The 12,295-nt window shown below is 43.9% G+C and overlaps 1 protein-coding gene across 2 annotated transcripts; it reads right to left on the bottom strand.

The window, feature by feature from the left end:
* Positions 1 to 200: 200 nt before the first annotated feature.
* Positions 201 to 12,201, bottom strand: ARL5A (ADP ribosylation factor like GTPase 5A). Of its 2 annotated transcripts, XM_040605006.1 has the most exons (7): positions 11,962 to 12,198; positions 11,268 to 11,373; positions 10,006 to 10,066; positions 6,926 to 7,073; positions 5,680 to 5,763; positions 2,839 to 2,990; positions 201 to 2,323 (listed from the first exon to the last, which is right to left on the bottom strand). In XM_040605006.1, the coding sequence occupies exons 4-7, from the start codon at positions 7,067 to 7,069 to the stop codon at positions 2,275 to 2,277; spliced, it is 429 nt and encodes a 142-aa protein (XP_040460940.1). In that variant the 5' UTR covers positions 7,070 to 7,073; positions 10,006 to 10,066; positions 11,268 to 11,373; positions 11,962 to 12,198; the 3' UTR covers positions 201 to 2,274. The 2 variants fall into 2 exon arrangements, with proteins under 2 accessions (XP_040460940.1, XP_040460939.1); XM_040605005.1 differs by lacking the exon at positions 11,268 to 11,373 and having other exon boundaries at positions 11,962 to 12,201.
* Positions 12,202 to 12,295: the final 94 nt, after the last annotated feature.

Raw genomic sequence — 12,295 nt, 5'->3', positions numbered from 1 at the left:
AAGTAGCAGACACCAGAATACTGCTCCATGATATTTTCTTTTTTTCATTAGCAGGAAAAACTCATGTCCTTAAAAACAAACAAAAACCCAACACACGCAGCCTGTGCAGGTTCAGGCAAAACCACGCAGTATTTAACAATACTAAAGCAAAATATTTTCAAAGGATGAAAGGGAAGACATAAGACTCAAAAACCAAACACTGAGGTTTATAAGCAAGTCTGCTTTTTCTTTTTTAAGACTAGAAAACGTACAATTCCATTTCATATGCAAGTGTGCACAGAGCTCATTTCTTGAGGATACTATCAGATAAACTGAGAAAGTCTTTGCATTAAACTGTTATTTCTTCAAACATTTATACATTTTGCAATACACCAGTTAAATACCAGTATCTATGTGCATGCACTATAAATGTATGCATGTACACATTAAAATGTTTAACAAAGACAGCAGATTCCCTATCCAGTGAGCATCATAAAGAGATACCAAAAAATGTATTAAAAAGTTAAATTCTTTACCTGCCTTTGTTAAATACAGGGTTTTGAAACTGCCACACTTCTTTTCTCCACAAATTCACAACATGATCCCTAGCAAAGCAGGCAAATGGGAAGGCAGGTGGGCTGAATGGATTAACCCATAAAGCACCTTAAAAAGTTCAAACTAGGCTTTTCCTTTAAAATGTCTTTTCCATCCTTATCAGATGTATGAGGTAAGAAAGGAAAGGACATTTTAAACAAAGTTTTGTTTCATTTTGCTCTACTCCCCAAACACACATCTCCAACATAAGAGGCTATGATTGAGGCTACGTACGCTTTCACAATACTGACATACAACTCTCACTCTCGTCCCGTTGAAAAACCTGTATCCTTTAAAATGGTAACTGGGAACAGCTTCTGTGCGAGGTGGGACACCCACCTGTTAGGTCCTACAGTAAGAAAAGATAAATCACATAGTGTTCTGACACCTCGTTCTAGCTCACCTGGGGGTCATGCAAGGGAGTTCTATTGTCAAGAAATACTGCCCTGAAACTTCTGTGGGAACACGATCGAGGGGTCACTTAGAGCTTTGCAAGTAGTGTAATCTGTTCTGCTCCCCATCCCAGTTCCACCCATTGCATATATAGAGAGATATATACATTTTTAAGCTATCAAAAAGAAGCGTGCCTTCCTCTGGAAAACACTTAATACAGAGTATGATGTGTTTTGTAAGATTCCAGTGGGACTTTTAAATACACTTTTGTGCCTCTTCTTTGGTTAAGAAAAAAAAAGATGACATTTTTCCCTTTATGACAGCTAAAGGTACTTCTACTGGACTCAAATCGTAGAGTGAACAGTACAGAAAAAAAAAAAAAAAAGAGAAGCAGTACCACAGGACAGCATGACATGCACTTTTTGGAATCACCTAATCAAATGATGACTACAACAACAAAAAGAAGAAAATCTGTTTCATTTTAAACTCTTTGGCAAGCTTTTACTGTTTGCCGACACTGTAACTCAAAGCTCGATCCCCGTGCCCCAGTCCGTTATGGCATCCTCTCTAATTGAAAAATCACGTGAAAAAACAAGCAGTGGTCTTAAGAGAGAAGTTTGTTTTATAAAGTTCTGGTGAGCCAACTGCCTGATGGATGTTACAGCCATACAGATAACAAAGGAAAAGAAGTTGTGATGTGTTGGCTACGTCAAATATTAGTACTACTGTCAACATACTGATTCAGCTTTACACACTGGTCTGAACAGATTGCAATTAACCTAAAATTGAGGTATAAATATACACAAATATGTACAGTACACATACAGGAAAATATTTTTGCATTTGTAACATCGGTAACCTTAAAAATACTGGAAAGTTGGTATCTATGTCGTTGATTTGCTTGCTAATTTACTGGAATAATGAAGCCAACATCTTCGACTAGAGAGGACTACAATGGAATAATAGAACCCAAAATTAAAAGCTCCTTCCTCTCACTTCATCTTCAACATGCTCAACATTGGACTGTTCTGAGTGGCTGTATCTTGAAATGAAGGTTGATCACAGCTTTTAAACACAGCATCTTCAGAGGAAAGCAAACCGAAAACCAAGCTGGAGCCACCAACTGCATCTTTCATCTTGCTGAATGGTCTTAATTTATATACACGTATGTGTGTGTGCATCTATGTAGAAAATAAAGTTGAGATCAGTTCAGTATAAATACATCTAACCCATTAATTCTGCCACTGTGAAGGTAATCATGGGTGCAGCTCTTTTTAAGCAATGTCTGTGCAAAGAGGTCATTAAAAATCATCTGATCTTAAGTCTTGACATCATCCATTCGAGTCCTTGGCACAGTCTGCAAACAAAAGAGATAATTTTTTAAGGAATACAGCCACTTCTCAGGACAGCTTCAAAGATAATGCCATGGCACCAATTTAAAGTCTTCCTAAGAACTCCGTTATTCTGACTGAAGGAGTAACTTCCAGAAACAATCCACTCTGACCACAGCATTTCCTAGATCATCTTACGCAATCTACGGGTGAGAGACTTCAGATCCCAGCACTTCAAGAAATGCACTGAAGTTATCTCTAATTATGATTATTCTTAATAAACCAGAACAGATTTTAGGTCATTTCCATCCCTGCCCTCATTAGGCCCAAAACATATTAAGTTTTATCACTGCGAGGGGAGACTGTGGATTTGACGTGAAAGCTGGTTTTGAGATCACACCGATCACAAGCTGGTACGTTCTGAGCCCAAAAATCTTTACAACTATTAGACAGGGGAGGAATATGTATTAAAACCAAACCCTACAATAAAAATACCAAAATAATTCAAGATTCCCCTCTGACAGACAAGAACAACTCTTACCCCTCTCCAGTTAGAGCACAGCAGGCCTGAATGTGCCACTGATGATCCTTAATTGAAGTCAGTTTCAGAAACTGAGATATTTCAGCTACTGTCATACACTCTTTAACATCTTGCTTGTTAGCAAAGATCAGCAAACCAGCTTTTTTTAAGTCCTAGGGAGAAAGAAGAAAAAAAGATGCTGATCACAAATCAGCCCTTGGAAGCAAAAGAGGTGGTACCAGAGTAAAGAACCTTAAGCCCTAGCAAAAAAACCTCAACTATAAAACGCTGCAGGCTGACTGACATGTAACTTCAGAAAATCCTTTGATCCAGCAAACTGAACGTCCCATTTTTGCTTAGGACGAGCTGTAAAACCACACTGGCTGTTCTGCTGCATGCCGCGAGGCTCAGAGGTCCCTGTACCTCTGTATGTGTGCGGCTGCAACAAAGCCACACGCCTCCAACAGCCAAGGCCTCCCGTTTAACCCCGGCCTTACAGCTCACTCCTGCCTGCGTATCCAAATCAAGCACCTCCTCCTGAGCACAGCTTTTACCTACACACCGCGCTTACGTATTAGCAAACGGTTAAGACTGATTTTATAGTACCAAATTAGTTGGCTGTGTGCACAGGGCAAGGTTGGGTTACCCCACCAGAACTTTCTAAGCGCTGGTAAAGCCATGCCAAGTGTGCTGACACCGTGGCACGCCAGGGCCAGAAGGATGCTCTGCTGGCACAGCAGCCCTCTGCAAGGGAAATGCTGCCTGTTAAGAAGCATTAATGTGCCACAGACAGCGTAGAGCAAGCTGCGGTAATATTTTACTTAGAAGATACACAGAATTCGTAGAAAGTCGGCACTTACACTGCTTTAGAATCGAAGGATGGACATCTACACGAACAAGGACATTACAATAAACTTCTTCATAAGGCCCATGTAAACTTTAAAGCATCAGTACTAACAATTTGGAGAAGAGCAACTCTAGGGGCAAGTTTATTTTATCTTGGGCTGCTTGGAATTAAACTAGTACAGGCATGTATTACTGAAAATCTTTCCCTCCAAAAGTAAAAAGGTCTTCCCAGGAAGCCAAGACTACTCGTTCACTTAAATACCTATCAGACACACTAATTTTTACAAGCAGTAAAATTAATTCCCAAACAATCTACTGGTCCAGAAAATAATTGGAACTGACCTGGGCAACTCAATTTTGCCTTAACAGAAATTCAACTGAACTGCTTAGCAGAAAGAAAAGATTTCCAAGGACTGCAAGGAAAAGCTATTCTAAATAAATATTTGACTTTCATTTCAGCTTATAACCATCACTGTTCTCTTCAAACGTCACAGCACCTAGAGAGTTAGCAGAATACACTGAAAACATCCTGTTGTGAAACAATGGGGACATTTACAGTTACACGGATGCTTTCGGAGCACAGAAATAGTCTCCCAACACAAAGCAAGGGCATTCATGCTGCTTGAAGCTCCAGACTTTTCTCATTTCAAATTCAGTCCGTTAATAACTTCTGCATCTTCCTTTACAGATTACAAACCAGAAGACGCAGATTTTGTTTAGCGACAGCAACAGACTGAAGAGTACATCTCTGAAATTCTGACAGCAGCAGACCCAATGGCAACAGCCCTTCCACGCCACATTTAACATCCCACCACAACCAAGAAAGCCAGACCTACTTTATTAGAATTTATTTTATTAAATACAACTTTAATTTAAATACCAAAAATTAGAAATTCAAGACACTAAGCAAAGCACTTGTTTTTTCTCAAATGCTTTAGATTACTATGATCACTCAAGGGAAATACACAGGCAGTCTTCCCCCTTCCTGCAGTCTACCGAACAGTGGCTACAGTTTAAATAAGGATGTAATATTTTGAGGATATAATGCCATTAATTATGCACATATCTTTGTATTCTGACACTTCAATTTGGAATCTCGGTGTCATCTCATACAAACTGATCCAGTTTGCATTCTCAGTTTGCTGAGTTTGATCTCAGCAGCAGCAGTCAAGTTTATATAAAACCTTTTTTTTTTTTGCTTTTTTTGAAGATTCAGCAAAAATCAGGCTCTGGTCCCGCTGCACTGCATGGGTAGGTTAAAGACTTCGGGACATTCAGGTCATGCAGTAGGTAACTCCTTGTCTTATACGTCAGTCCAATACTTATGACTCAGACCCAGACAGTTCAGTTTTAGACCTAATGCTGGGCTCAGTTTTAAAGAGGGTCTTGACAAGTCAGCAAATTATACTCTCATTCTGCAATTCCAAGTGCACAGAGAATGCCGGCCCCAATAGCCAACGGCAGGCCACTTCTTCAGTCTTATAGCTGGCTGCTGCAAGATGTATTATTAAGGCTGTATCTGTTTCACTGTGGAAACAGAAAACATCAAGCAACCATGAAGCTATCAAAAATAGTAATTAAGTTGTTGGAGGAAATAATGTTTTTTAAAACAATCTCATTCAGGTATTAACATGAATTGAAGTATAAAACTCACAAAAGTCATTTATAGGTCCTAACTTCTGTTTCAATGTAGCACTCACAAGTTGAAAAGCTACTTTTGTGGGAGTTCTCTACAGTAATTCGGCATGAATTTACAGCTTTATTGGGAGCTTCACAAAAGACAGAGCCTCTGGCAGGAACAAGACAGCTCTCATACAGTACTACCCGCAGCTGGGGAAGCGCGACTGCTGCTCTTTGCCTTGGGCTTCACTGGAGAGGCCTCCTGCCATTCTGGTCTGTCTGCAGGGTAAGGGGGAGCTTTCACAAAGAGCATGCACATCTGCTTCCCTTAACACGTAACATCCAGATCTTATCCACAATAAATATTAAACCAAAGAAAAAATAGGGCCTACTCACCTCGTGTGCTAACATTTTATACAGTTCTTCTTTAGTCACAGAAATTCTCTCTCTGTCTGTGCTGTCCACAACAACTATCACAAACTTTAAGAAGTGAAGAGTTGTTAGTTGGAGAACAAACTCTCTTTCCAGCCACACATTTTTCAGCAGGACAGATTACTGTTCCCATGCAATTATCCAGACAGTTAGCTGCATTATCAGATATCATCCTATTCCAGACACACCTCCCCCAGCCAGAGCACGATTACCCGCAGCACTGGTATGGATTACAACTTATGCCGTGGTTTGTATAGCTCTGACACATCTTTTGACTTTTTGTTTTCCATTTTCAAGTGAAAAATTTATACTGAAAGCAAGTGTTACTCTGTAATCCCAAATCCGGTTTTGTTCTTTGCTTAGCATAACCGAGGCAGCAAGCTGATCTCTCAAGTAATTTCTTGCAGCCTTAAAAAGGTAAACTGTATCAGCTTTCTCCGTCTACTTCAAATACTAATACACAAATAAATATTTGCAAGGGATTTTAAAAAAACAACCACCCGTAAGCTCAATATTTCAAAAGCATACACACAGATATGCATCATAGCATCTTACACAAGGAAGCACAGGAGAACAAATCTGATTATTAAAAAAAAAACAACCCTTTTTTAAAACCACATTTGATAACACACAGGAAACACTGATTTAAATCATTATTTACTCAAGTTCAGTGTATGTGCTGCAACTTCATCGCTAAAAAGTTCTTAAAATTACTGGGGGTGCTTAAGTAAATTGAGCATGTGAGCTTGCAAGACTGCGCTCCTGCAGTCTTGAAAGAAAACTTTTGGGCTTTCAGTCTTACTCCTGAGGGGTAAGACAGGTTTTAAGAGTAACTGCTACAGAGAAAGAGCAGCCACGCTCCACAGGAGGGGACCTGTAAACCTGGGGATCTGTAACACCAAGACAAAGTGAGCACTTGCCCTAAGGCCGCAGATCCCCAGACACAGAATCCTTATGAAAAAGCTGTTTTTAATGGCAACTCCGTATTATGCATCTTGGATAAAAAATATAAAAGCAAGTCTTACAACAGCCTGCTAAAGAGGAGACTTCAAAAAATCCACAGAGGAGTACCCTGCAGTAGCTACGGTAACATTCAAAGCACAGTTAATACAGCCCTCTGGAAGCGTGGCCGGTGCAGATCTCCGGCACGCTGCACCCCCCCTGCCAGCAGTGGTTGCACGGTGTCTTGCAGCAAGGCCTTCACTCTCACCTCTGTGTTCGTATAGTAGGTGTTCCACGAGGACCGGAGAGACTCCTGCCCTCCAATATCCCACATGAGAAAGCGCGTGTTGTTCACCACGATCTCCTCCACGTTACTGCCTATGGTGGGTGAGGTATGCACCACCTCGTTCATCGAGCTGCGGGGGGAAGAGAGCGACTTGGTGAGGAACTGCAAAACCCGGCACATTAACTGCGTTACATCAAGCACCTCCAGACTCCAAACTGACCTCCTGCCATCAAACCCAAACCTGATGGTTACTCCGAGGTAGAAAGCTTAGTGGGACAATTACAGCAAACACTCCGTATGCAGCAAATGGAGGCAAGGTCTGACAGCAGAAGGCAAGTAAAAATAAAAACAGCAATAAAAAAGAACTCTGTAAACTATGTAATAATTGAATTATACAGCTGAGAGAGCATTCATGAACAAAACTGTATTACCATTAATTAAATCATAAAGCTGAGAGAATATCTGCTTCAGAAGCTGTTTTAAGCAGTCAGCTTTTCTTTTTCCAGGCCGATTTTGGCACGCATGGGAGAGAGCAGTTGTTTTGCTTCAAGAATGTGGTTAAGCCACAAGATTTCCGAAGCTGCAGAAAAACAACTCATCATCCAGCTGCACCAAATACACTACATCTTGCTCTCCTTCCAGTGCAGGCCCCTGAGAGCACACTTTCTTCACAATTCGGTTGCTTTATGTCCAGTAACACTGCTTTTTGGAGACAAGCGCAGACATTAAGTATTTGAAATATATTGGTTTAGAGGTGTAGTGCAACTTTGTCATTAAGACCACCAGTTTCACATCAATAGCGATAACCAAATGTGTTCTCTGGATATTCCTCAAGTTCAAATTATTTACTGTGCGGGATATGCAAAAAAAATTAAAAGTAGCTTCAACAAAAATGTCAACCATTTGCAAAGAACATAATTCTTCTGGTAATCTTGATGTTTTTTCATTTTATATGAACATTTTTTTAAGCTTTAGCAGAGCTTTTAGTTACAGTGACAGCAATTTGAGACTTATAACTGGAATACTACTTGATGATACAGAGAACCAAGGAGATAAAGGGATGGTCCTGTGTTCTGGAAAGGAATCCCAGTTACCCCGTGTCTTAGCAGCATATAACAAGCAACCTTCTCACCACACACATTTGAAGGCAACTATACAAGAGACTGATTAGAAGAACAAACCATAAAACCAAATTAAGGGTAACACTGACATAAAAAAATGCCTGTGGCCGATCCCATATTTAAAGAACAGGCTTCGGCAGAGTTCTGGCTTGGAAGAGACTTATCACAAGACCCCTCTCCTTGGCTGCACCTGCAGCCTTTCACATTCTAGCTGCCGGCACCTCACAGTTTGCAATACGATAAGTGGGTTTTTTCCTCCTCCCCAGTGAAACAAGGTGAGCGTGAAGCTTAATGGCATTTCTAGAACACTGGATCACAAAATCCCAGTGCTACCCAAGGGGAGGGAAGACATCTGAGTAGAAGAACAGGGCAAAATGAAATGTCTGTGGAGCTGCTGCAATCTGTCAGAAGAATCACCACTCCAATGTCTGCTGTGACTCTCTCTGATACCAAAGAAAAAACCAGTACACTAACCAACGCTAGCCGTCCCACTAGTTATCTCTATCCATCTCACACAAAAAGGGTTCAACGAGTTAATTCATGCTCAGAACACTTATCTACCACTAAGAAGTGTGAAGAGGAAAAATGGGATATGCACAGATGGAGGCAGGGTTTCAGCAGTCAAGCAGGACGAACAGGGGACAGCTCTCACACAGCGGCGAAGAGGGGAAGGGGAATACAAGAAGAGAGAAGGGGAAGTCCTGTGGAGCTAAAAAGGGTATGAAAGAAAAGGAGGCATACAGAGATCCACTGTACAAAAGGGAAAAGAAAACACTGAGACTGCAGAAATAAGATAAGAAGAATCATGAGACATATGTGAAGGAAGTGGAAAGACACAGGCAGCATTAAAATGCACCAAGGATGGCCCTCAGCTGCAGCAGTTACTAGTCTTAAAAAATATTCTTCATTCTATTTATGCTTTTTAAAATCTCTCACTCTCGATTTAAATAACAACCACCAATTCCATCTTTTCAGTTTCTCTGCCGAGTGTGCTAGGGCATAAGAGGCTAGAAATGCCGCCCAAGTTTCATATTTCAGAAAGGCAAAAGCAGATCACAATTTGACAAAACCCAAACATTTTAATAAAGCGTATTTCAAGTGTAGGGTTAGACCAGTACAGCCATATCACTTAACAGGAATTATATCTGATACTCACTCAGGAACACTTCCTAATACCAGACTACTTCATGTGAGAAACTGCAAATCTGTTTCTGTTACAAACAGACCTTGAGTCGCCTGTCCCACCTAGAAGCTTCTGAGCCTGCAGACAAATTCACACCCTTTTATCAAAATGCAGCTGAGGACCAGAGATACAAGGCTCACACAAGTTTCATGTACACCAGTCGCAGGGTTAATGCAATACAAACACAAGTCGATGCCACTACTAAAGGCAGAAGCTGCATGACAGCATGGGCTGCCACCGATGGAGCTGTGCTGTCCTGGGTTCAGCCAGCGCTCAGCCTTCCTCCTTCATCCCGTACCACAAATGACATGAAAGTATGTCTTGGGAGACAGGACACGAGTCATGGCAGGGAGAGGTCAGGCTCCACTTTGCCACTCACCAAACAATTTGTTTGGTATTTACATGCCGCAGCGTGGATCAGTTCAGCAGCACTGTCCTGTGGCTAACCCTCAATGTAATCATATTTTATGGAGCTGGCAAACAGTCTACATGGTGACACCAAAGGCAGTTGTGATTAAGTGGTAATAGCAACATAATCTGATAAACAAAAGCTCTGGACAAAACCTTATTGATATACCAGGCAAAACAGAGACCTTTCCAAACTCTAAACACACACTCTGACCCACCGCCACCTATACTTCAATCTTCAGTGTAATGCTCTCAAAGGAAAAACTAACAAGGAAAGCAGCCACAAGTCAGAGTAATATATACGATGCACACCTTGCGATACATGAGACATCTCTGTAGTTCATACTTACAATTGATAAAGAATGGTCGTTTTTCCTGCATTATCCAGGCCAACAATGATTACCTTGTGCTCTGAAATAAAAATATCACTAGTAAGCCACATAATTAACTTTGCCATCACGATAACTGTGTTATGAAACAAGGTTAGCGTTGCATTTTAGACTGATTCCCTAAGCAAATACTGCCAAACTTCAGGTGCTGCGTTTCACAGGCGAAGAGCTTTTGCTAGTTTGTCTGTGGAGGTGTACAAACCCATGTGCTGTTCCGAGTAGGTAAGCAACTGTCCATTTTTCCCCATCTACACATCTACAGGAACGATTTCTGAGAGATTACATGTGGACTTTTCCTTCTCTGAAGTGCTAGCACAATCTCACGCTGGAATTTTCTCCCAAGCTTCCACACATTTTTGTGGATTGTAACAGACTGTATTCTCTATTCCCCCCAACCACAGCAGCTCTCCAGAACACATGCTTACACATGTTAAATGTTCATTTCCAAGGCCGCACTTTTATTATGGCCTGCAACACCTTAATCTCTTTGCAAAGAGCTGTGAAAAACCACGACGATGCTGATCTGTGCCGTCAGCAGGGCAATCCACCTGTCTCCCTCAGTGTCCTCTTTTCCCTTCAGCAGGCTTGGAACCCAGCGAACAGTTTTGCTGACGAGTATTTTACAGTACGCATTCACCCACTTAGTTTTAGATGAACCAAGGAGTGCTACACAAAACTACTCTGACACATACACGAACACATTTTGGAGCTCAATGCCTGAATCCATTATTGTTTCTATTTAGCACCTTCTTTCCTATACATCACAAAATTGAATTTGAATTCTACAGCGGGTCTTGTCGGGCACATTCAAATTTATGATTACAGGGCCAGCGAGCGCTGCCTGCTCTCAGCTAAGTTACACAACTTTGACTTGCACAAATAACCATGGCCTCAACGGGACTATTCACGCAAGTAAAAGCTTTGTGCGAAGGGGCTTCCTTCCCCCCCTCCCCAGCGGTCCGCAAGGGCAACAAAAAGCCATTATAAACCTGCCCAAGCTTCAGATGACCAGAGATCAATTCCTTCTGCTCGCAAAGTACGCTCGCATTGATCTGTCACGGAGGAGAGCGGGAAGGGACAGGGGTCAGGTAAGCGGGGTGTTCCCGGTTTTAATTTTATCAATATTGTGTGGTTTTGCAGAGTTGTCTTACATACCATCAAATACAAACTCCAGTTTTAATAACTTTGCATAACTGCACAATATTGTAAAAATGTCTGCTTACCTGACCCCACATAACTAGGAACTTTTGTTTCTGGTGTGACGCTGCCAGCGTATGGATGTTAGGAAATCAGGTGCAACAGAAGCTACACAGAACCTTGGGCTGGACGCTACAAGACAAAAACACGTTGTTGTATTTGCGCTCGACGTTAACGGGCACACGCTCGGGGCGTGCGACGTGCAGGCGTGAGCGCCCCAGCCCATCCAAACCAGACCTAAAGCCCCTGCAAACGCGTTACGAGTTACAGCCCCCGCAGCCCTTCCCGCAGGGCGACGGGCGTTAACAAGGGAAGTTATAAATAACATTCGCTCCCTCGCCGGGGATTTGCCCGATACCGAGGGCCCGACACCGCGGGTACCGCCTCAGCCGCCGCCGGGCGCACTCGGCCCCGTCGCGGCGGCGCTGAGGCGTTACGGCGCCTGAAGACGAAACTCCGCGCTACGCCGCCCGCCGGTGCACGGCACCCCCCTGCCGGGGAACGCGCTCCCCAGCCACCCAGGGAGGAAATAAAGAGGAATAAAGGGTTAAACGCAGCCCCCCACCCCGCCCCGAGCCTCCCGGCCGCCCCCCGCGGCCCGGGCCGAGGCAGCGCCCCCCGCCCCCGCCGCCAGCCCCCGCCGCGGCCCCGGGACCGGCCCCTCGCCCCGCCGGCCACGGCCCTCAGGCCCCGCGCCCCGGCCCGGCCGCCGGCCCTCACCCTGGTGGTTGAACAGCCTCCATATCCTGGTGAAGAGGATCCCCATCCTCAGCCGGGGCAGCTCCGGGCCTCGCCGGCTCCTCAGCGCCTGGCGCGGGGCTACCCCGCTCCCGGGCCGCGGGCGGCTCAGGGCCCGGCCCGGCGCCCGCTCTGCCGGCGGAAGGGCGGGCTGGGGCCTCGCCGGGCCTGGCGCCGCTCGGACATCGCCGCCGCCCCGCCGCGCTCGCCTCGCCGCCTGCCCGGGCCGGCCGCGGAGCGGGAGAGCAACGCGCCGCCGCCGGCCTCCCCGCGGCCACCGTAGGGACGGGGCGGGCGCGGCTGCGGCGTCAGGGGC

The sequence above is a fragment of the Falco naumanni genome, chromosome 8, assembly GCF_017639655.2.
Source record: "Falco naumanni isolate bFalNau1 chromosome 8, bFalNau1.pat, whole genome shotgun sequence".
NCBI lineage: Eukaryota > Metazoa > Chordata > Aves > Falconiformes > Falconidae > Falco > Falco naumanni.
The sequence above is the reverse complement of the archived record's forward strand: the minus strand, read 5'-3'. Positions and strand labels throughout refer to the sequence as shown.